Source organism: Cnephaeus nilssonii (assembly GCF_951640355.1).
Source record: "Cnephaeus nilssonii genome assembly, chromosome: 6".
Classification (NCBI taxonomy): Eukaryota; Metazoa; Chordata; class Mammalia; order Chiroptera; family Vespertilionidae; genus Cnephaeus; species Cnephaeus nilssonii.
In genome coordinates, this window is record NC_137077.1 from 7,309,308 (window position 1) to 7,333,461 (window position 24,154).

A 24,154-nucleotide genomic window follows, 5' to 3' on the forward strand; every position below is an offset into this window, starting at 1 on the left:
TTACAGTATCAAAATTATTGACATACACTGAGTGGCCAGATTATTATGATCTCTGAACGCATAATAATCTGGCCACTCAGTGTATATATACACATATACATATATATACGTATACATATTCTATCTTTCTTTCATAAATTTGCCTGGTCATTCCCTTTAGCTTATTCATTGTTATGATTTTATTCTTTATTTCTTTAAACATTTTAGTCATGTAGTTCAATAATCCATAATCCATAATCCATAATCCCTGGGACCCTAAAGCTATTGTTTTTTTGTCACTACCTATTTTATATAGAGAGAAGAAGGGAGAGGGAGAGAGAGATAGAAACATCAATGATGAGAGAGAATCATTGGTCAACTGCCTCCTGCATGTCCCCCACTGGGGATAGAGCCCGCAACCCGGGCATGTGCCCTTGACCGGAATCGAACCCAGGACCCTTGAGTCCTTACTGCCTATTTTCATTCATAGAGATTTGTTGATCTTTGACAGTGAGTCTTTTGCTTCATCTCAATTTGAGTGACTCCTGTCATCCCAAACTGGGGGCACTTTACTCCAGGAGGGACTCTTTTCTGCTTCTGCTTGGACTCGGTGATGCCACTCTCTCAGGATCACCTCACCCCTCATCCCCAAGGCCTGGACCTCCCACAAGAGGCCCTGGTCCAGCCTCCCCACCTCATGGGCCTCCCCAGGACTCAGTTATTCTACCAGCGGCATTGCCTGTGCATTTGAGGACAATCTCAAAATGGGGGCCGAGTGGATTCTGGCCCCAGCTCTGATTTGGGGTGGGCAGGGGGGAAGAGAGGGAGGTCATTGGAGAGCCCCACCCCTTCTTGCAAGGCTCTTTGAAGAGTGTGTCTTATCTAGGGTCTCGCTGTTCCGCAGCAGTTGGAGCTGTCCATGAATCTGGTCAAGCAACACGTTAGAAGCCAAACAACTGGATTTGTGCGAACAGACGTGGCAAGGTCTGTTTAATTTTTCTTAAAGGGGAGTTTTGTCAGGAGCCCCCTCAGTGCCCAGGGACACCGCAGCTCAGGGGGCTGTGTTGTAGACCTTGTAGTCGCCCTCCTGGGTGATGTGCAGCTTCCAGGGGAAGAGGCGCTTCTGGGAGGGGAGCGCTTGGGCCTGCTTCACCATGAGCCTCACGTCCTCATCGGAGAGCAGCCGAACCAGGTCCCCGTCGGCGTCCCGGTAATTTAAGCTGATGTCCTCCCTCTGGAACTCCCGCCTGGGTGGGAAAGATCAGGGTGAGTGAAAGGGCCAGCAGCCTTAGGCCTAGGCCTGGGGGCTGAGCGTGAGGCCGAGGGAATTTTAGGGCCTGGTCCTAAAAATGAGAGGAAGTCAGAGCTTGACACGGGCCTTATCACCTGAGTGGTCCAACCTCCCACTGTACAGATAGAGACACTGAGGCCCACGGGGGAGGAAGGAGACTTCCACATTAAATTAGTGGCACAGCCTGAAGTGTCTTGGGTATAAATGTGTTCAACACCCAAGATCTGTCATGCGGAAGAGGAGTGGGGTTGGCAGGTACATAGTAGAGCAGAATAAAGCCCCAAGAGGCACCGGTGTGAAGCTGTTGAGGACTGGGACCATCTGATGTGGGGTACAGGTGGGTGGGCACTCTTACTGACTGGCCCAAGTGAAAAGCGACCTGACCTTCTATGGGTAACGTGACACGATGGGTCAAAAGCCTAATAGACTTGCAAACACCTTGATCCCCAAATTCCACCCCTAGAAAATCATCCGAAGAAAATAATCGGGCAAGTCACCAAAGATGGGATCACAGCGTGATGTCTGGTAGTCAAAAAGTGGAGGCTAACTTAAGAGGCCTTAAAAGAAGGGGATGGCCCCAGTAATTAAGGTGCATCCATAGAATGATGCTGTGTAGCCAATTATTCATGTGGGGGTGGGGTGGGGTGGGGTGGGGTGTGTACTGAAGAAATCTGAGTGCACATCCAATAATGAGAGGAGTGAAAATATGAGTTGATGTCACCAGTTTATACCTTTCTGTGATTTTTGACGTCTTTTAAAAAGAATGAACAGGTATTACGTTTATAGTCAGGAAGGTAGCAATGCGATTTCCATTCTGCAAAGTAACTGCCCTAACTGACCTGGATCTTGGGAGACAGTGCAGGATCCAAGTTCAAGGTGTTTACCTAAAGAGACTTTCGCTCCAGCTGCCAACCCACACTCACAAACTGTGTGACCTCATCCCAGCCCCTTCACCTTTCTGCAGCCCCCCACTCGTCTCTACCACGGGGAGCTGATGCCCAACCTGCAGGGCTGGGCTGTGCGTAAAACAAGAGGGCAAAATAGGTGCAGACAGCACCGGATGCATTGTGTTTCCCCTTCTGATCTCTCCTCCAGGGTTTGTGACCCATCCCGCCGCCCCATCCTCTCCCCACCCTCACCTCATGAGCTTCAGCAGGTCCTTGAAGAGCGGAGTGCTACTGAGGTCTTCCTCCACCGCGATGTCCCTGAGGGGACAACAGGCATCGGTGAGAGGCCTTGGGCCCGAACGGGGACCTGGGGATGAGGCTGGCCAGGCCACGATGGACCCTGACATCATGTTATGGCCTTATGGCTTCTCTGGAGGACAGGTAGGGCCACTGCAGGCTTTAAGTGTGTGCATGGGGTTGGGGGCCACATCACATAGTATCTGATGTGGGTCTCAGGGTCCAGAATGTGATAGGGCGGTGTGAGTGGGGACGGGCAAGGCGTGTGGACAGCCCCCCCCCCAGGCCACCCACTTGATGGTGCTGATGGTGTCCTCATAGTAATAGCAGCGCAGCCAGTTGGTGGGGTCGTCTTCCTCGGGGAAATCCTTGAGGATCTTCACGAAGGACCGTGGGAAGATGCCCGTGGCTCCCCGGACAGTGCCCTGAGGAGGCAAAATCAAGGCCGCCTGGTCTGCGTGAAGGAAGGCAGCAGGCCACGCCTCGGGGCCCCCAGGTCCTTCATCATGACCAGGGAAGGCAGACGGAGTCTGGGTTCCCTTATGTAGAGGGAGGAGAAGTGAGCAAGGTCATGAGCTATACCTCTAAAAAGAGTCTCCTTTCAGAATAGGTCGAGATCTGAATTTATCTGAAAGTCTGCTATCATCTTTCATTCATTCATTCATTCATTCACGCACTCATTCATTCACAGATTCCTGGAGCACCAGCCACGTGGCTGACTCCGGCACTCAGAATGGATGAAAGTCCTTGCCTTCCCTCACGGAGCTTCCACTATAATAGAAAGTGACAAGTGCAGGTAAATAGTGAACTTCCTGGAGAGTCCGGTGACGGTGGGTGTTAAAGTGGAAGACAGAACAGGGAGGGAGAAGGAGGGGTGGCTCCCACTCATTCCTTCCTTCATTCATCCCACAGATCCCACCGAACACCTGCGTTAGACGCAACAGCCAGCAGCCTCCCTCTCCGGCCCAGGCTCCCGCCTCAGCTTCCCCAAGACCCAGCCACTGCTTTGCACACGTGTTCTCTTCGCCTTCACAGCCCCGTGGGAGACACTGTCTATGTCCATTTGACAGACGGTTAAGCTGAAGCTCCAAGTAATCTCCTCACTTCTCCCCGAGTCTCCCCTCAGCCCGAGGCCAGAAGTTAGCCAGCACACTTTCCAGAAAACAGGAAGGGCACAAACATTCCCTGTTTCCGGAGCACGGCCCAGCGATACCCCTCGGGCAGCTGTCAGAGCTGAGGAACATGTAACACAGAATTCCAGGACGGGGTAAAATCAAAACCGCCAAGACTGATGGTTCCTGCTCCTCTGCAGCCGGGAAGCCGGGGCCCCTTTCCTGCCCTCAACGCTCCCCTCGGGGCCTGCCCCACATCAGCCTTCAGGCATCACGGCCCAGGAGCCCCGAGAGGAAGACATCTTATTTAAGAATCACAGGGCCCGCCCGGCTGGCGTGGCTCAGGGGTTGAGCATCGACCTAGGAACCAGGAGGTCAGGATTCGATTCCCGGTCAAGGCACAGGCCCAGGTTGCGGGCTTGATCCCCAGCAGGAAGTGTGCAAGAGGCAGCCGATCAATGATTCTCTCTCATCATTGATGTTTCTATCTCTCTCCCCTTCTCTCTGAAATCAATAAAAACATGTTAAAGAAACAGAAAAAAAAAAAAAAAAAAAAGGACAGGACCTAACATAAAAGGCTGCCACTGGGCCAGCGCCTCCCACCCGGTGATCTCCCACCTCCATCGACCGAGCCACTGTGAGCCGTTGTATGGGCCACACGTGCGTTTGCTGCGTGCGGGGACAAAGCTGTGACAAGACAGGCCCGGCTCCGGAGTGTGTTTAACTCTCTCAGCAGCCCAGGTCCCGGCGGACGCCCGCCGCACACGCAGGCTCTCTGTGGACCAAGCCCTGAGCAGCTACGCCTGGTTGACACTTCCAGGAACCCGTGAAGAAATTGCCAGCATTGCTCCAGTTCACAGAAAGGGAAACCACAGCGTTGAGCAAGTTCCCAAGGTCACTCAGCCCCTTAAAAGCAGGGCGAGGACGTGACACCAGACAGGCCGGCTCCAGAGCGTGAGGCCTCTACTGCTATCTTTTCTTGCGACGTCATGTTACCCCAGGTTACAGACCAGTGCGCCTCAACTGGGGGGAGGGGAGGTGTTGCCCCCCGGGGGCAAATGTCTGGAGACATATTTGGTTGTTGCAACTGGAGCCTTGCGACCGGCATCCAGTGGATAGAAACCAGGGATGTGGCTAAAGATCCTACAATGCACAGGCCAGCTCCACAACAAAGAACTAACAGGCCCAGTGTCAATACCGCCGTGGCTGAGAAACCCGTGGCAGACCAAGAAGTTAAACCCAGTAGGATAACCGAGTGGCCTCAAGCAACCATTTCTTGGGGGCAGGCAGAACTAAAGGCAAGTGTAGGCTCCACAATCATCTGTCTCCCCAGGGGCTACTAGTATATTCCCACCTGCCCAGACCCATCCTCAAACTGCATCTTCCCTGGGGTCTTCCTTAACCTCCCCTCATTCTCTGATCCTCTCACTAGACCCAACGCAACCTTACCTCCACCCTCACCTCCACCCTCACCTCCACCCTCACCTCCACTCTCACCTCCACCCTCACCTCCACCCTCACCTCCACTCTCACCTCCATCTTCACCTCCATCCTCACCTCCATCCACACCTCCACCCTCACCTGCACTCTCACCTCCACTCTCACCTCCACCTTCACCTCCATCCTCACCTCCAGCCAGTCTTTGTTGATCCGACTGAGAAGGAAGATCACATCTCCAGCTTTGAAATTCAGCTCCAGCTTGCTGTTCCCCGTGAAGTCAAACAGGGCCTGGGGAGAAGAGGGGAGGAAGACGGGAGGAAGGAAACAGTCACAGTGTTCCTACTAAAGTGCTTGCTTTGGTGTCCCATTTAACAGGCGAGGAAGCTGAGGCTCAGGGAGCATGGGGGACTTGTTTGAGGCCACTCCACTGGTTATCGGAACAGCAGGGATGAGAACTCAGATTCCAGAGGTGTGGTGAGCACGGAAGGGAGGGAGCCAGTCTCCCTGGATGCAGCACCTTCCCTGGCCCCCAGGCCTGTGTGGGCTCCAGCGCCCCCGTAACCCGCAGGCACTGACCACACGGGCCCTGAGATGCACGTGTTTATGTGTGTCCTCATGTGCTCCTTGAGGACAGGGCCTCGTCATCTCTGAGGCGTTAGTCCCCAGCAGGGCTGGCCCAGAGGGGGCCGGGAAGCTTGCTGAATGAGTGACTGGACACTCTCTATTGGGCCTCTGCATGCTCATCATGTCCCCTCCTCACAGCTGAGCTGGGGGCCTCAGTGACCAGTGACCAAGGCGGAGGCTGGGGCCTTTCCGCCCGGCAGTACCCAGCCCCACCCTAGACACAGCCAGCACCCAGCAGGAGGGCTCCCTGGCGGGGGGTGGAGCTGCCCAGAGGCAAGTGGGAGGGCTGGCCCGCAGGTACCTCTGCTCTCGGAGCTGCCAAGCGGTCTAAGCCGGCGCCTTGTGGGGACTCGCTCTTGCTGTGGAGAGAGAAGAGGGGCTGTCAGCCCTCCGGTTCTCTGGGCCCAGCTCTCTGCTTCTGTGCCAGAGGCAGGTGCAATGGCTCCTGTGGCCATCACTCACCCCCCTCCCTTCTTGCTGCCCCTGGAGGAGAGATTGGACCCCTTTGTAGACCAGGAAGCAGAGGCTGAGAAAGGAGGTGGGGTGAGAGTGGGAACACCGCCACTTAGAGCCCTAACTTGCCGGCCATCTCACATTTGTCTTTCTTCTACTCCCCACACCCAACCTCTACGGTCATGTTATTCATCCAATGCTTCACCGAGGACACGGGCGGCGTGGGGAGGGGACACGCCCTGCTCCAGGGCTGGGCTGGGATTCAGCCTGCACCCGAGATAGCTGGGCACTGAGGACACTCCTAGGTACTGGCTGGAGTGTGTGTGTGTGTGTGTGTGTGTGTGTGTGTGTGTGTGCGCGCGCGTGCGTGGGGGGGTGGGGGGGGGTTGGGCTCAGAAGTGCCTCCCCTGGAATCGTCAGCAGCAGCAGCCTCCCCTTGGGAAGCCCAGCCCATCTCAGTGGCTGATTTTCAATGATGATTTTCTGCAGGGAAGAACTGGTCTCTGTTTCCCCCCTGCCTCAGGGGAAAGAGGGGGACAGAGCACAGGGTTAGGAGGAAGTGGCCTGGGCTCTGGCCCTGGGAGTGTCCGGCGTCACTTACACCTTCCGGGTGCGTGGGCGGAGCCTGCGGAGCGCCTGGGGCACCTGCTCGGAGTCGTAGGGCGACTGATAGAAGAAGATGCGGATGTCCTCGTCCATCAGCACCCAGATGGGCAGGCTGAGGAGGCTCTGTGTTTGGGCGAGAGGTCGGGCCAGACGGGAGGGCGGTCATCAGCAAGGTGTGCACACCCCGGCCCCACGGCTCCCTCCCCCACCCGCACTGCACCCCCTCTTCTCTGCCTGGTAACAGAAAAGAGGCAGATGTTACCATTTCAGTGGGCTCAGGTAATATTTCACAAAGAAGAGCTCGTTTGGAAAAGACCTCCAGGCGGGACAGTGAAGGTGGTGCCAGGTCACATGACTGGGTGGAGCCTGTCCAGGCTCTGCACTGAGTGCCCCACCGTGTGACCTCACGCCATCTTACTGTCACCCAAGGGTCAGGGCCAGAAAGGCGCGGGGACCTGCCTGAGGCCACACAGCCCAGCGAGTGCCCAGGCGGGGGCACTCAGGGCCATCTGCCACCAACACCTATCCCTTAGCTCAAAATGAGATAATGGAGGGGGGATCCTCCAAATGATCCAAAATAATGGTGACATTATGGCCTAAAAAACACTTCCTATACTTTATCGCTATCACAGTTGGGGAAACTGAGGCGGGAGAGGGACAGTGCCTGGCCCAGTTGGCAGAGCTAGAAACTCTCACTCCATCGGAGGCTGGGAGCACCACCCCGATGCAGACCCTGAGGCGTGCGGACCCAGGACCTGGCAGGGTCCCCCTCAGCCGCACACGCACGGGCCCCGGGAGCTCTGTGCTTAGCTCTGGGTGCTGAACCCCCACGGATGCCCAGAACCCAGCCCTCCTCAGAGAATCTCATGGAGGCAGTGGTGGGGCGCAGCGGGGGGTGGGGGTGGGGGGGGTGGGGCGGGGCGGGGTGGGCAGGAACCCCATCCCTGAGGAACTGGGAGCACAGAGCCTGGCAGGACACAGCTGTCCCACAGGAGGGCGGGCTGGGAGGCAGCCCCGAGTTGGGCCTGAGCGCACAGACCCTGAGCCAGGCTGCACCCGGGATCTAATCCCGGCTCTGCCGCCCACCAGCGGGGTGACTCTGGGCCTCCATGTGCTCATTAATAAAATGGGGGTGATGCCAGTCGCTCCCTCCTGGGATTGTGTAAGGATCAAATAAAATGATCACCCCACAGAACCCCACCGGCACCAGGCGAGGGACCCGTCCCAGTGAGAGCTGCCGGTGCTGCTGCTGTTTTCAGCACCGAGGGGAGGAGCACAGCTAGAGTCTCAGAGAGGGGAGTTCCAATCCCGTCCCTCCTGCCTCCCTGCTCTGTGACACTGAGGGAGTGGCTACCTCTCTGTGCCTGCCTCCCGCATTCTAAAATGGGGTAACGGTATCTAATGCACAGCTCACTGAGGGAAGTAAATAAGCCCACTCATCTTCCCGCCAAATGCATACCAAGAGGCCCCCCCCCCCCCGCCCCTGTTACTAGTCAATAGTTCTAGGCCAGTGGTCAGCAAACTCATTAGTCAACAGAGCCAAGTATCAACAGCACAACGACTGAAATTTCTTTTGAGAGCCGAAAACCGACTTCTGTGCATGGGCCATGAAGTTTCAATCGCACTGTACGTGCGCGCCCGCACGTGGTATTTTGTGGAAGAGCCACACTCAAGGGGCCAAAGAGCCGCATGTGGCTCGCGAGCCGCATTTTGCAGACCACGGTTCTAGGCCATTGTTATCATCACATGACCCATATTCTCCATCAGGAGACCAGTGAGGGGAGGGAAACAGGCTCTCTTAAGAGCTATCCAACAGTGGGACGAGCCGCCCGGGTCAGGGGAGAGTGGTAGTGAGCTTCCCACCTCCGTAAGGGTGCAAGCACAGGATGGGGTCCCCCTCGCAGAGACTCCTGCACTGACGGAGCTCTGGGCTTCGAGGCGTCACATGGACTCAGCGAGGCAGGGATGGGATGCTCCAGGCTGCTGGCTGCTGAGACCAGGTGTGGGATGCAGGCTCCCAGCTCTGCAGCCTCTTCTGCCTCCCTCAGAGCGCGCTCCTCTCCCAGCTCTTTGACAGGAGGGTGGGCCTTCCAGCCACCGGCAGGAGCAGCTGCCACAGCGCCCCCTGGAGGGGAGATGCCTCCACTGCTGGTTCCCGCAGCCACCAGAGAGGGCAGGTGGGCCATCTACCCCCTCCTCCCACCTCCACAGCCCTCCCACTCCTCACTCCCCTGGGAGTCACGATCTCTCACGTGGGGGAAGCAGGTTCACAGTTTCCAAAGCGCCTTCATGTCCTTTGCCCAATGGATCCCAACGCCACTCCTATGAGACCCGATAACTGGAGGCGCTGCCGCATTTCATAGCCGGAAAACCATGCCCAGCGAGGACGGGCAACTCACCCCAAATCACCGAGACAGTCAACTTCCGAGCAAAGACGGAAGCGACTCCTCGCTCAGTGCTCTTCAGCCGTGAGAGTGGAGGAGGAGGGCGAGCATGCCTCTGGCCCATGAGGACGCTTCCTTCTCCCGTTTCCTGGAGCTGCCATCCAGCGTGGCTTGTATGCCTCCAGTGGCAGCGTGCTCACTACCACACGAGGAACATGGTCCCTTTCCTGCCCAGCTCTGTTCCATGAAAGGCCTTTCCACACCAGCCTGGCCTCTGCCTTTAAGATACCCCTTCCTCTGTCTCCCCGTCTCCTAGGGATGCCGACTATGTATAGGTTGGGGAATAAACAAGGGCACCCAGCCAAGGCCCATGAATGACACTCATAGCAGCCTATGCCCTGGCAAGGGGGCCTCCCTCCCGTTCGCACAGAGATGCCGTGGGAGAGAGCTGGGGCCCTGGCCCCTCGTGCCGCGTGATGCAGGCCAAGCCTCTTTGTGATTTCATGACCCACCTGCCCATATGCCCCTGGGCAGTGAGCACCTCGGAGGCGGGCAGCGGCCCCGTCACCTCGGTATCAGAACGCCCGGCACAGACACTGTATTTGTCCGTTCAAAGTGCGGCTCCTGGTACCTTCTCCATTGCTCCTGCGCCGTCCCCACCCCCTGGAGCCCTGAGGGCCAGGCCGTTAAGGGTTGAAGATGTGGCTCATCAGAGCCAGAGAACCAGCCCCAGTTCCCAAAGCCGCGCTCAGAGAGGGTGCCTGGCTCCCCCCTCCCTCCCAGTGCCGGGTGCGTGGCCCGCCGTTACCTTCATGTAAGCGTTGAGGGCAGGTATCCGCATCTCGGCGATCTCCTGCTTCACACCCATGTAGACTTTGGCTGAGGAGAGACAAAGAGCTGTCCTGGGGGCCCAGCCAAGAACCTGGTCTCTGGGCTCCGCCCCACCGGTCGAGGTTCCTCCCCTCATCTTTCCAGGCGCTGAAGCGGCCGCTCTGTGCCACCCCACCGTCCAACTCCCATTCTCCGAGTCGCAGTATCACCAGTTGGTGCTTTGCTTGTGTTAATTGTTCACGTGTTACCTGGCTGCCCCCACCACACACACACACACGCACACACGTGTGCGCGCGCGCGCGCGCGCACACACACACACACACACACACACACACACGCTCACAGCTGTGTCCCCATCACCTAGGAGAGTGGCCCTCATCCCTGCTGCACATCCAAGCCACCCCTCAGAAACCTCATTGTGCTGGACTCACCCCAGAGCCATTGAGTCAGAATCCCTGGGGCAGGAGCCTGGGCATTAGGATATTTTTAAAATCTATTATATTGATTTTTTTACAGAGAGGAAGGGAGAGAGATAGAGAGTTAGAAACATCGATGAGAGAGAAACATCGATCAGCTGCCTCCTGCACACCTCCTACAGGGGATGTGCCCACAACCAAGGTACATGCCCTGGACCGGAATCGAACCTGGGACCCTTGTGTCTGCAGGCCGACACTCTATCCACTGAGCCAAACCGGTTAGGGCAGAATATTTTAGTGCCGCCAAGGTCAAGGGCCACCCGTCTAGAATGTTGCCCAAATCAACACATACTTGCTGAGCGGATGAATGAATCCTTCTTCAAAGGCAAGGCCGAGTGTTTGGGGGGAGAGTGACAGAGACGCAGGCAGGGCCGAAGGGCCGCCTCCCGGGGGGCCCCGGCCCAGAAGGGAGCCCTGGGTCTAAAGGAGACCTTGGAGGAGCAGCGGGGAGGTAGGAAGGGAACTGGAAGACGCCGGGGCCACGGAAGTTTGGAGAGAGCTTCCTGGAAGAGTAGGCAAGTCCCTAACGACGAGGCCTGAGAGGCGTCTGTGTCCACCGACGTCAGAGTGAACAGGCCGCAGGCCACCGTCCCCACCATCGGAGGGGAGCTCAGTGGAGCAGGAAGAGCTGAGGCCAAGGCGCGGGCTGAGAGCGGGTGGGCGGTGGGAAGGGGAGGCGGCGGCGAGGACTTATTGTGAAAGGAAGAAGAGGAGCCCCTGGAGGGCTCTTGGGATCGAGGAGGCTGTGGCAGGAACGCTCACTCAGGGCTCCTGTGTGTGTAGAGATGGAAGAGGCCGAGCCTGTGTGGGAGCCGGGTGGAGTCCAGACGTGAAGAAGGTGAGGGTACAGGGAACATGGGGACAGGCTCCCGGGGAAACCCTCCGAGAGCAGGAGGGACCCCGCCTTCCTCTGCAGCCCAGAGAGGGGAAGAGGCAGGAACAAGCAAGTCCAGCTCCAAAGGAGGAAGGAGAAGCCGGAGTCCCTGGGGTTGGCCTCAGCCCCTCCCGGAGCTGGTGGGGAGGAACCTGGGGCATTTGTAGACAGAGAGCTGGTAGGGGTGGGTTTGCGCTTGAGGAAGGAAAGGGCCGAAGGGCTCTGCCTTTGGGGGAGAGATGCTTGTGTGTGGCCTGCAGGCGTGGAGGGTACCCCAGGACCGTGTGCGTGGGGATTCCTCTTGCAGGGCTCAACAGGGCAGGAGCTGCGAAGCCGGAGGTTTGGGCCCGTCCAAGGTGCAAGTTAGGCTCGAGGTGGGGAGGAAGGCCAGGGGGCGAGGGGTGAGGGGCTGTCCAGAAGCAGAGCCATGCCCACAGCCCCTCAGCAGAGCAGCGAAGGAGGGGGCGCCGTGGGCACTGGGGGAGCCAGGACTGCGCAGGCGGGAGGCAGTTCTCATGGAGGGGTCGGAGCGAGGGCTGCAAGATGAGTCTGTGTGCTTAGCGAGGGAGACACACGATGCCTGACTCATGTGCGCCACACCCTGGCACGGTCACTGGCAGGGGACTGAAGCGTGAAGGTCCTCAGTGCATAGAGTCAAGGGCTCTGAGCCTGGGGCCCGAGGGCAGCCGCCTGCCCGGGAGGGCGTGGGTCAGCGCCTGCTCCCACGTGGGCCAGCACAGGACCACCGAGCAGTGTCCACGGAGCTGGAAGGGGGCAGGTGGGCATGGCGTTGTCCTCGGCCAGGGGCCAGCTCTGCCCGCAGCAGGCCTGGGACCGGCGCCTACCTGGGAGGGTGGGCAGGTTGCAGGTGAGGGGGCTGGTCTTGCTCTCGGGCCCGTACCGCTCCTCCAGCTTGCTCTGCAAGGCGTGAAACTGGCGGTAGCGGCGGTAGATGAGGTACTTGGATCCCCCCTTCGTCTTCACCTCGATGACGAAGACCTAGGACAGAGGCCAGGGGGTAGGACCTTGGAGGCCAGGAGCAGGGGAGGGGGCGGCTCCAGGCTTCTAGGGTTGGAGCAGGGTTTCTCGACCTCAGGAGGACATTTGGGTCAAACGATTCTTGGTCGTGGGCCGTCCTGTGCACGGCGGCGTGTTGGGCAGCATCCCGGCCTCCACCCACTGGGCGCCAGTAGCACCCCCACCCCACGTGGTAACAACAAAAATGCCTGAGGGTATCGACTGCCACATGCCCCCTGGAGGGCAGACCGCCTGCCCAGGACCGCTGGGTCGAAGGTAAGAGACGGGAGAGTTAAGGTTCAGAGGTCAGAGGGTGAGGGCCCAGGGGTCTCTCTTACAAAGTGGCTGGTGAAGCCCCGCTTCTCCTCGATGTCAGCGATGTTGGCTGAGACGGCCACGTCGTCGGGAAGCTGCTCGAAGTCGCTGAGGGAGGACAAGGAGCCTGTCAGCGGCCCATCTGTTCAGGGGCCTCTGGTGCCCGGCCTCACGCTCCTCGCTCAACACGCGTTCCCGGCCGGGCACCACGACACCCCCTCCCGGGCCCCACGACACCCGCTCCTGGACCAGGCCCCACGACACCCCCTCCCGGCCCAGGCTCCACGACACCCCCTCCCGGGCCCCATGACACCCCCTCCCGGACCAGTCCCATGACACCCTCTCCCAGGCCAGGCCCCATGACACCCCCTCCCAGGCCTGGCCCACGACACCCCCTCCCAGGCCTGGCCCCATGACACCCCCTCCCGGGCCAGGCCTCACGACACCCTTCCTGGCAGAGCCACCACGCAGACCAGACCTCGGGGTGAGGGCATGTGGAGATGGGACATGTATCAACGGTGGAGTTAAAATCTAGCGAATCACGTTACAGCTGCCTGATCCACCCAGGACCAGCCCATCAAGCACCTCCCTGTATCCGACCCTGTTCTCGGCCCGGGCCACAACTGTGAGCAGAGTAGCACATGCCCCAGAGAGAGAATGGCCTATTATGCCCAGGTTGGGGAAATGTCACAGAGGAGGTGACATTTGAGCTAGGTCTAGAAAGACCTGGAATCCACTAGGTAGGACATGAGGGGAGGGCCTTGCAGGCAGAGGGAACAGCATATGCTAAGGTTCTGAGGCCTGAGGATTGGGCACAGGTCAACTGTGGCTGGAGTCCGATGTCATCAGAGCTGAGCAGGCGGCTGAGGCCAGACCGAGGAGGGTCTCCAGGGCCGAGCTGAGGGAGTTCTATAGGCGATAGGGAGCCATGCCCGGCTTCGGAAGAGAGTGAAAACAGTATGATCTGGCTTTAGGAGGCCAACTCAGGCAGCTGTGTGGAGAAGACAGGAGATCAGAGACTTGAGGGACAGAGCACCACGGGGAGGCTCTGAGGTGCTCCGACTGGGAGGTGATGTGACAGCGGGGATAGGAGGAAAGGACAGAAACGGGAGACACCACTCTTGGCAGACAGACATGGTTTCATTTGTTGTGCCCCTTGTTCCTCACTGCTGATCAGGTTCCAGTTTTGTTCAGGAGGCAATGTGCCCAGCTCCAAGTTGACAGATCATGATTGGGCTGAGCCAAACATATAGATCCCATTCCTGTCTCCCAGACTCTCTTGTAGCTAGGAGCAGCCATGTGACAAGTTTTGGCCAATGAGACCTAAGAGGGAATCTGTAGCAGGGGCCTGTTGGAGAGTGTTTGCTTTCCTGGTCCAGAGAGATGGGCAAGGCCAGCATGGCCTCCTCCTTTTCTCCCTTCTGCCTGCGTTGAAGGCAGGTGTGACATCTGGACCTGCAGCAGCTACATTGCATCCACGAGGCAAAAACATGTGGAATACCAACGGGGTCTCTGAGATGCTGGTCCTGGAGTCACTGAGCTACAAAACCAGCTGCAAACCTCTGGACTTCTTGTTATTAAAAAAACTAGAGGCCCGGTGCATGAAATTTGTGCACTGGGGGGGAGGGCGTCCCTCAGCCTGGCCTGCACCCTCTAGCAGTCTGGGAGCCCTCAGGGGATGTCTGACTGATGGCTTAGGCACGCTCCCCCGCCCGACAGGGAGCGGGCCAAAGGCATCAGTCGGACATCCTTAGCGTTGCTTTGGGGCACGAGAGGCTCCCACTACTGCCACTGCACTCACCAGCTGTGAGCCCACCTTCTGGCTGAACAGCGCTCCCCCTATGGGAGGGCATTGACCACCAGGGGGCAGCTCTTGCGTTGAGCGTCTGCCCCCTGATGGTCAGTGCATGTCATAGTGACCGGTCGTTCCGCTATCATGCCAAAACCGGCTCTCTAACCTCCCCCGAGGAGTTCCATATTGTGAGAGGGTGCAGGCCAGGCCAACAGACCCCACTGGTGCACGATCAGGGCTGGGGAGGGATGTGGGAGATTGGCCAGCTGGGGAGGGACCGTGGGAGGGCTGCAGGGTGTGTCAGGCCCATCTCGCTCAGTCCCGATCGACTGGACCCCAGCAGCAAGCTAACCTACTGGTCGGAGCGTCTGCCCCCTGGTGGTCAGTGCATGTCATAGTAAGCAGTTGAGCAGCCTTAGAATATCATTAGCATATTACGCTTTGATTGGTTGAATGGCTAACCAGATGACCGGACACTTAGCATATTGGGTTTTTATTATATAGGATAAATAAGTAAACCCCTGTTTGTTTCAGCTGCTATCAGTTCCTCTGTTCCCTGCAGCCTTATGCATTTCCAAAGGTCATACTACCAATTTGCCCCTTATTCCTGAGTTATGACCAGCAGGGCGTGGGGACGGTTTGGACGTGGAGATGAAAGAAACAGCAGCGTCAACAGTGACACCCACATGTCACCCATATTCTGACCAGGATGGTGGGAGGGGAGCAGAGTTGATGGACTCCGTTTCGGGCATGCTCGTTTGAGAGGCCTCTTGGGCACCCAGGTCAGGGTCCAGCAAGAGCTGGTGTGTGGCTCTGGAGCTGGGTTGGGGGCATCTCAGCTGCAGAGGGAGAGGTAAGGACCTCGGTGACTGTGATTAAGACCCTTAGCAAAGAGCAGTGAGCAGGGGGAAGGGCTGAGAGGAACAGGTGGAGGGAGAGCAGCTAGACAGCCGAGGTGCGAGGTGCGGACAGATGAGGAAACTAGAAGCAATTGTGACTCTGCTATGGTAGCAATTAGGAAACAGGGGAGGAGCCTGGGGCAGGGGCTACACCTCCAAAGCCTCAGAACTGACCAGGACTTTAGGAGAAATGATTCCCAATTCTGCACACCCAGGCCCAGCCGCTGCTGGTTCCCATGTGATTGGGCTGTTTGGGATCTCAGGCCACCTCAGGACGGGGGACGCAGGAGGCTGCCATGGGGCGGAGTGGGGGGTGTCTCAGGGGGGAAGTAGGGGGGCAGAGGAAATCCCCACCACTCCCAGAGTAACTTGTGGCCACTGGCAACCTCCCCACTCACTTTCCACACATGCCCTGTGGTGACACCCTTGGGAGAAACTTCCTCCTCCGCACGCTCCCCGGAGGCCATTTCATCTGCAGAGGCTGGGGGTGGGGCAGGAAGGAACTGAGGCTGCGAGCAGAGAACTGGGCAGGTTGGGCAAGAGTAACCACGGCTAACTGTTTCCTGAGCCCCCACCAGGCGCTCTTCTAAGACAGGGTCCCCTTGCTGCAGACAAGGAAACTGAGGCACAGAGGGGCTAACAAGCTTGCCCAAGAGGCTGGGCTGTCCCTGGTTTGAAGATGAACGCAGATAAACCCCAGCCCACCCCAGCCTCAGGCTCCCCATCTGAAGCAATAATAGGAGCGCACCCCAGGAGGCACCCACTGCAGCTCGGACGGTTCTGAGCACGTGGGGACCCGGCCTCTGCCTGCTGGGGCCTCGCTAACAAATGGCAGAATCCGATGGGCAGAGATGCCGGAAAGGAAAAGCACCGGCGTTCTGAGCTGCAGGGGGAGCCCGGCTGTTACTCCGTCCCTCAGGGAGTCTGTGTGCGGAGGGGCAGAGAGCTTGGCAACAGACACTTCTAGGAGCGGGGGCGGGCACACCCATCAGGAGAAAAGCAGGGCGCTGTGCAAGGACGAGGGCCCATGGGCCTGAGGGTGGCTAAGAGGAATTCTTCCCGGAAGCCTCCTTGACCAGCAGGAAAAGAAAAGAGAAACTGACCACAGGATGGCGGGCAGGGGAAACACGGAGTGTCAAAGGCCCTAGCCCTGCAAACGGGCAAGTTCCAGGATCTGCAGTGGGGGAGGGGGGTCGTCTGAGTGCATCTGAGCACAGAGCTGGCGGGAGAAAGCAATGAGAGGTAGCCAGTGCGGCCGGCAGGGCCCACTCCCGAGGGCCCATGGGTCTTGCCCTCAGTGGTGGGGTGAAGGAGACGTCATGACGGGAGGGCATCAGCCCATCTGTGCATACCCAGGGCAGGAGGGCACAGGTGGAAGAGGGAGACCTGAACCCCCAGTACCCTAGGACTCTTCTCTGTGCTCTGGCTCGCCCCCCCTCTATAAAACGGGGATCATACGTGCACATACATCACAGGAGGGTCAGGGGGCCCCACTGGAGAACCCCCATGAGAGCAGGGGCCTTGCCCACTCTGCATCCCCAGCGCTCAGAACTGCAAGTGGGCACACAGTAGGTGCTCAACAAGGGCCACTATCTGTATCTGTGCTTGAGCAAGTCCTCTGGTGGGCGGTGTGGGGATGGTCTGGCTGCCTGCTGAGCAGAGCCAGGAAGCTGCCAGGGTCGGGTGGGGGTGCAGCAACCCCAACTGGATGTCCCCCTAAAATAACCATTCCCCTGGAGACCTCAGCCAGGACCCCTCAGAGCTGAAGTCAAGTCAGAGCCCTCTCGGCCCAGGATGCTCAGGGCTCAGACACACGCATGCAAAGTCCACTCGGGAGCCTGGACAGGCGAGGCCGAAGGTTGGAAAGACCCTCGGGTGGCAGCTAGTTTAAGTTTTGTGGTTCCTGCACACAGTAGGTGCTCAGAACATGTTTGTTGGAACTAAACTCACTGCCCTTGCTTAGCCCTCTCCATCTTCGGACAGCTCGGGTCTTAGAGAGTCCCGCGGGGGGACGCTGTCGCCCGCCCATTGGACCCTCTGCCTTGCCCTCAAGCAGAACGCATGCGGGTCCCACTTTCAAAAAAGGCCCCGGGGCAGGGAAGCCAGTGCCCAGGACCTGGCTCCGGGGCCCCTGAAGGGCTGGGGAGGCGGCCCTCCTCTCTGAGAGCCACGGGCAGCTGAACAGGGGCAGGGCACCATCTCCCTCACCCACGTGCCCTGAGGAATGGGAAGCACGGCCGCCTCCCACAGCAGCTGTTTCCTGAAGGCTCGCGTCCCGTGTCAGGCCCGGTCTCCGAGGAGAACTTGTGGGGAAGCGGGGCTGGATCTGGGGGGATGACCTCACCCAGTGCCCAGACCAGCTCCGTGGCTCACCAAGGCCGTTCTTGGTCCGTGCTGTAAACACTGGCTTCTCCTGCCCCTCCCTCAGCTCACACCCAGACAAGCCTTCCTTCCGCCGTCCAGACCCGGAGACCCCACCCAGGTTCCATTTCCGGCCCGATGCCACCACGGCCCCTGGCTGCCCACTGCAGCCCCAACCATCCTGACGCATCTCCGGCCACCCTCAGAGTCACCTCCTCAGAGTTTGCACGCTCTTTTTTTGAGGTCACCTGCTGTTCCAGTCCCGGAGGGCAAGAGCCAAGCCCAGGGTCCTCAGAGCCCCCACAGTTTGGATCACAGGCTGGCTACCGAGGAAACATTCAGAAAATGCTGCTGCAGGTGGACCCAAGCGCTGGCGAGGCTGTGCTCCACGCCCAGGCCTTGCCACTGACTCCCTGTGCCCCGAGGAAGTTCTCTATCCTCCTGGAGCCTCGGTTTTCTCATCTGTACAATGACAGGATTGGACCAGAGGGACCTGAGAACATTTTCCTACTCAAAGATCCACGCATTCATTCATTCAGCATAGTTCGTACCAGCGTTGTTCTACTTTCTAGGGATACAGCAGTGATCAAAAGAGACAAATACTGTACCCTCATCAAACTGGCTTCTAAAGGGGGAGCCAGTGATAAGGAAAACAAATGAGTTAGAACAGCATTGCAGTAATAGGAAGACTGTACAGAAAAAGAAAGCAGGGCAAGGGGGTCAAAGAACAGTGATGGGGCAGTCAGGGAAGGCTTCTTGGAGGAGGTGACACTTGAGCCAAGCCCTGGCTAAAGAGGGAAGAACAAGCCAGATTCCGTATTCTGTTTGGATAAAAGATGAAAAGCCATCACTGACCACAGTGCGGAGCAGTGAGCCCAGCCTGGGAGACAGATCACCTGAGTTCCCATCCGGACTCTGCCACCCACTCCTGTGTGGCCCTGGGAAAGTTACTGCCCATCTCTGAGCCTCACGTCTTCATCTGCGCTTGAGGGAGGTGAAACCGCAGCCTCATTTCCTTAAAATAGTTCCAGGACTCTACATTTCTGAGTATTTAGGTTCTGACTCAACTCCGCCTCTCTACTTTTGATATTATTAAGGGGCTGCAGGAGGCCGACCTCTGTCCCCAGGCCTGCTGGGAACAGTGAGGAGGCCCAGCTAGGGCAGCGCCCTGCACTCACCTCTCAGCCCGCAGCTGCTGGGCCCCGGCCATGGCCGTCAGTGGTCCAGGCGAGTGGGAGACAGAGGGTCTCACCCAGCCAGGCCCAGACTGAGTTGGCCTCTCACTTCCCTCCAGACACCCTGCATCTGGGCTGTGGTCCCAGGAGTCCCAGGGAGCCGCCTTTGGGGAGGCCCCACCCCCGCTTCTCTCGGCTCTAGCGCAGGCCCCTCCTTCAGGCTCTGGGTCTGGCCAGTGGCCCATGCTTCCTCTTTCCCCCCTCCCAGCTGCGCTGATTTGGGGAAATGCACACCCCCAGGTTTCCAGGAGACCCCTGATTTGGGGCCTTTGGGAACTCCCTCGAGGCCAGTTCTGGCTGCCAGGCCCCAGGTGGGCATCAGAGAGCCCCACTTCATCAGAGACAGGGTCTCAGTGCTGGCTTAGCCACCAAGGGCCCTGGTGACCTTGGGGAGTCACTCCTCCTCCTCGGGCTCCTCAAACCAAATCCATGCACCCAAGTGATTCCCTAGGCCTGGAGTGCTGACCTCTACCATGCCCGCCATCCCTCAAGCCCAGCTCAAATGCCACCTCCTTCAGGAAGCCCTCCTGGTTTCCCTGACAGAGTTAGTGCTCACAGGCCCCTCTGTCATACTAGACTGTGGAGGTTGGTTTATGTTAGTCTTCCCCTGCCCCTGGAGCTCTGGGCTGTATTTCCTCATCCCTAGATCCTTGGGCCTACGCAGGCCTGGCGCAGCCCATCCTCTGCAGGGCTGCCACCCAGAGTGAGCCCCTGACGCACACCCGATCACACCTCCCCTGCTGAGACCCTTCAGCTGCTCGCCCTGCACTAGGAGTCCAAACTCCCAGCCCCGCTCCCTCTGCAGCTCTGAAGGTTCCGCTGGCTTCCCTCGCCCCTCTCCCAGGCCGTCTTCTTCCCACACTGGCCACCATTCCCTTTCTAGAAGGCTCCAAGATGTCTGCGCCTCAGGGCCGTTGTGCATGCTGTTCCGCTGCTGGAACGCCCTTCCCTGCTCCTTTAAGGCTCGATTTGGAAGTCACCTCTTTAGCGAGGCCTTCCCTGCCCCTCACCCTGAATGAAGGCCCTCCCTGCGACGTTCTCTCCCGGATCCCGGTCCTTCCACTTCAGAGCAGCTGGAAGGGCTGTCGTTTCACATTTGTCTGCACATTTCTATGTTTAATGACTGCCCGCCGGCTCGTCCAGTGTCCGCACAGGGCAGGCGCTGCGCCCACATTCTGAAGGGAGCTCGCCGAGACGTCCACGGCCACACCAGCAGCCCCAGCCTGTCACACCCGCTCACACGCACGCCTGCGCGGCAGATGCACAGCAGGACCGCAGAGAGGACGCAGGCGAGGATGCAGACCTGCCTGGGCGCCCGTGGGTCACAGAAGGGGCCCTCCTGACTCCTGCTGCCTTCGGACCCCCAGGACTGGGGCAGGGGTGTTCGGGGTCAAAGCCAGCGGGGTGGAGTCTGGAGCCAGGGTCTCCCACTGCAGGCCCTTTGTCATTTCCCAGACAAAGGGACTGAGGACAGGCGCCACCCTCGGGATCCCGAGGACTGTCTGGCTCCAAGAATGGAGAGCAGCTGGCAGCCTCAAGGCCTTCGTCTGAACCTCGTCTCTGCTCCACCCAGGCACCCCGAGGGACCTGCTGCCCCAAATAGAGTCAGGGCAGAGCAGAGTGCCCGGGAGGAAGTGTGCTCGGGGCCCAGCCCTGCAGCCCGGACCGAAGAGCCGTCCCTCTCCTCCCCCAGGCCGGCCAGGGCCCGGGGCTCTGGAACCAGATCCTTAGGGACTCCTTGGGCGGTAAGGGCAGAGCTGGGCAGAGACAGAGGCGAGGACCAGAAAGGAGAAGAAGGGAGAGAGATGCTCAACCAGCTATTGGCTGAGCAGGGCACTTGGAATACAGAGATAAGTCAAGATGGCAGGGTAAACACAAGGTGAAATTTCCCATCCTCCTCCAGCCACATGAAATACGCCAAATAATATACCTTTAAACATATAGTATCCAACTCAAAAGCAAAAAAAAAAAAAAAGTACATATAAAATTCAGGCTCTAAGAGAGGAGGAAACTATACCAGTGAGAGGCTGCTGCCCACACCCCATGGGAAAACCGAGGTTCTTGGGGTCGAGATTTCAATGCTAATCTGGGTCTGGGTCCAGGCTTTGGGCCTGGCACTGGTAGGAAGCTCAGCTGAGCTCCCAGTAGGAAGCCGGGTGTCAGAACTGATTAGAGCCGTGGTCGGCAAACTGCGGCTCGCGAGCCACATGCGGCTCTTTGGCCCCTTGAGTGTGGCTCTTCCACAAAATACCACGGCCTGGGAGAGTCTATTTTGAAGAAGTGGCATTAGAAGAAGTTTAAGTTTAAAAAATTTGGCTCTCAAAAGAAATTTCAATCGTTGTACTGTTGATATTTGGCTCTGTTGACTAATGAATTTGCCGACCACTGGACTAGAGGAACCAAATCTCTCCACCATCAGCCTGGGTCGCTGCAGGTCTCTCCCAGCCATGGGTGGATTGAGCATTAGAGACACCAGGTCAGAGCATCGAGCCTGAAACATGCACTCATGTGAGCCCCGGATCAAAACTCTCCACTTTGTGTAGAACTCCAAAGCTGAGACATCAACATAGTCTGGAGTCCACGAGCCTGCGCGGGCACGCAACCCCGAGTTACCCACCACGCGAAGAACACCTGCGCGGGGAGCCCAGCTCGTAGACTCAATGTGCTAAACAAAGAGTTCACACCTGAAGAGCTAGAAATAATACAGACAATGACTCCAGCTCAGTCACTGTTGTCTCGGGGCTGCCAGTGTGGAGGACGAAGCAACCTAACGAGCAGTAACAGGCAGGGTTGAGTGTGGCAGATGCAGCAGGTAAGTCCCAAGAGGTGTAAGCACCTCCCCATGGCCAGGCACACGGAGGCGCTAGTTTAAAGTTGGTCAGGATGACAGGAAGTGACACCGAATTTTGCAAGAAAGTGTCATCCAGCCTGGCATGTGATTGTGTGTATCATCCTATGTGTATAGTTGTGAACATATATTGTTGTACATAAATGTCGACGTAAGAAACATCCAAGCCTGTAGAGAATTTGTATAGTTTATGTGAGCCAACTGCTGACAATTTCTAGGAAGCGAAATCTCAGAAGACTGAGAAATGCTCGTGGCAGTTTTGCAGCTTATTTTAGACATCAGGATAAAAGGGGAAGGCGCAAGGGGGTTACGTGAAATCCATGGGTGATAGATTAGGAAGGTGGGAGAAAACAAAGGGGGAAATCGCTGGCATTGGATAAAAAGTAAAACGGAGAGACATATACCTCTTTGACAGCGGTGGGTACAAGATAGCTAATAATTAACATTAACAGCACATAGAGATGGTATTTGGGGAACAAAATAACAATGAGGGGTTCTGTGGTCTGTGCTCTGAGGGGTGGAAAGGAGCTTACTCTGACATTTCAAAGGTATGTTATCTTGCCCTAGCCGGTTTGGCTCAGTGGATAGAGTGTCAGCCTGAGGACTGAAGGGTCCTGGGTTCAAATCCAGTCAAGGGCATGTGCCTGGGTTGCAGGCTTGATCCCCAGTAGAGGGAGTGCAGGAGGCAGCTGGTCAATAATTCCCACTCATCATGGATGTTTCTATCTCTCTTTCCCTCTCCCTTCCCCTCTGAAATCAATAACAAATATATAAAAAACAAAGTGATGTTATCTTAGATGCAAAAAGAGAACAGGCAGGCTCACTTACGGTAAAGACGGACCTTTGTCAGGGAAGCTACTATCGGCCTAGGATGTGACTACCAGCCTGGGCCCCCTTTTAGTTAGGAATTGGTTTGTTCAGACCATGCTATGTGGTTACTTCCACTCTCCGAGTTTGTAGGGCCCACCATGTAGGCCTGCCCTGAGCTTGTTGGGTTCAGTATGGGGCCCCTTTTTGTCCATAGTAACGTACAAATGAAGACATACAACAGTGTGGGCAAGTGTGGGTGTGTGTACAGTGGTGACTGTGAGTATGAGAGGACATTTAGATGCTCAAGTCTAAGTGGGTGCACAGTGTACTCATAAACACGAGTACGTTTATGCCACGTGACCTTGTGTAGCCAGACAACCAAGGGGTCCGGGCTGCCTGGCACTACGTGAGCCAATTCAGCAGAGACAGGGTTGAATCATATGAGCGTTTGTTCCAATACTGCCAGCAGTATGGGGGAGCAGCAGGTCACCCACAAAAATGTGCTCTGCCTCTCCTCAGGAGCCGGCTGCTTGTATTGGGCAGAAGGACCAAGATTACATGGGGAAGTGGGCAAAAGGGTAAGCCAAACGGGCAGCTAACAGCTAAAGCAGGCTGAGGTTTGCAAAGGCCTGTGTGTATGCAAAGGCTGGGGGTCCTCAAAGGGCTGGAGGCTCTGGTTTCTGCAGCAAGGCTGTTAACCTCTCCGTGATAATAGGCAGCTCCCGGATGGAGAGGATGGCCTGCATTTCCAGGTGAGCTCTCAGGTCCCACGTGCACCTCCCAGCCAGGTTAGAACGTGCCTCCTTTCATCAGATCAAAACAATCAGAGTTAACAGCGCATGATTGATATTTCGTACAATTATGGCTGGTCCCCAGTATTCCATTTCTGCCCTTATCACTTGGACAAGCTCATAAGTCCTTCTGATCCCATGTTTACTCATCTGTGAAACAGGCTTACCAAATGGGGCTGCAGTGACAACTCACGAGGAAAATGCATGCAAAGTGCACAGACACGTGGAATTTCTTATTCTTATTTACAGTCTCACTGTGTGTGTGTGTGTGTGTGTGTGTGTGTGTGTGTGTGTGTGCTGGGTAGGGCACGCCCTCAAGTTCATCTTCCCAGGCTTCTCTAAGTCTTGCCTTCCCCATGACCCCAGGAAGCCTCCCATGGCCCTGACTCAGCCACACTGGGGTTGCCTCCAAAGTGTGGGGAGGAGGTTGTCCAGGGGAAGGCCCAGGGCCTCTCCCCACCCCACCCCTTCCTTCCCCCTCCTCTGTCCCCTCCGTGGTTCTGCTGAATTGGTATTTCTCTGGCTCCTCATACACAGAACACCACTGCTAATTTTACGCCTGGGCTCTGAGACGGTGTAATCTGAGGCCAGACACTCGGTCAGCAGTGGGCTCCCATCCTGCTGCTGCTGCTGCTGCTGCTGCGGTTTGTGTCTCCCCCCCCCCCCCCACCCCCACCCTCCAACGGGAGGAGGAGGCAGACTCTTCACACCTTCCCTTAAGCAGTAGGAAATGCCTGAAGTGACCTCTCCATATCAGGACATCACCTCCAGCCTCCCAGCCTGTGAGTAAACAAACACAGTCACTGACTGGGCAGCCCCGGCCCAGGCCCTG

At 57.5% G+C, this 24,154-nt stretch overlaps 1 protein-coding gene across 1 annotated transcript; it reads right to left on the bottom strand.

Moving 5' to 3' along the window:
- Nucleotides 1-74: 74 nt before the first annotated feature.
- NCF4 (neutrophil cytosolic factor 4) lies at nucleotides 75-18,948 on the bottom strand. Its single transcript, XM_079775947.1, has 10 exons — nucleotides 18,817-18,948; nucleotides 12,610-12,694; nucleotides 12,100-12,253; nucleotides 9,882-9,952; nucleotides 6,685-6,812; nucleotides 5,932-5,989; nucleotides 5,196-5,294; nucleotides 2,749-2,879; nucleotides 2,410-2,475; nucleotides 75-1,226 (listed from the first exon to the last, which is right to left on the bottom strand). The coding sequence occupies exons 1-10, from the start codon at nucleotides 18,846-18,848 to the stop codon at nucleotides 1,031-1,033; spliced, it is 1,020 nt and encodes a 339-aa protein (XP_079632073.1). The 5' UTR covers nucleotides 18,849-18,948; the 3' UTR covers nucleotides 75-1,030.
- Nucleotides 18,949-24,154: the final 5,206 nt, after the last annotated feature.

Coding starts and splice junctions, on each gene's coding strand:
- NCF4 (XM_079775947.1), bottom strand. CDS start 18,848: ATGGCCGGGGCCCAGCAGCTGCGGGCTGAGAG. Junction 12,254..12,609: donor GGGGCTTCACCAGCCACTTT/GTAAGAGAGACC, acceptor CCTCTGTCCTAG/GTCTTCGTCATCGAGGTGAA. Junction 9,953..12,099: donor CAACCTGCCCACCCTCCCAG/GTAGGCGCCGGT, acceptor GTCTCTCCTCAG/CCAAAGTCTACATGGGTGTG.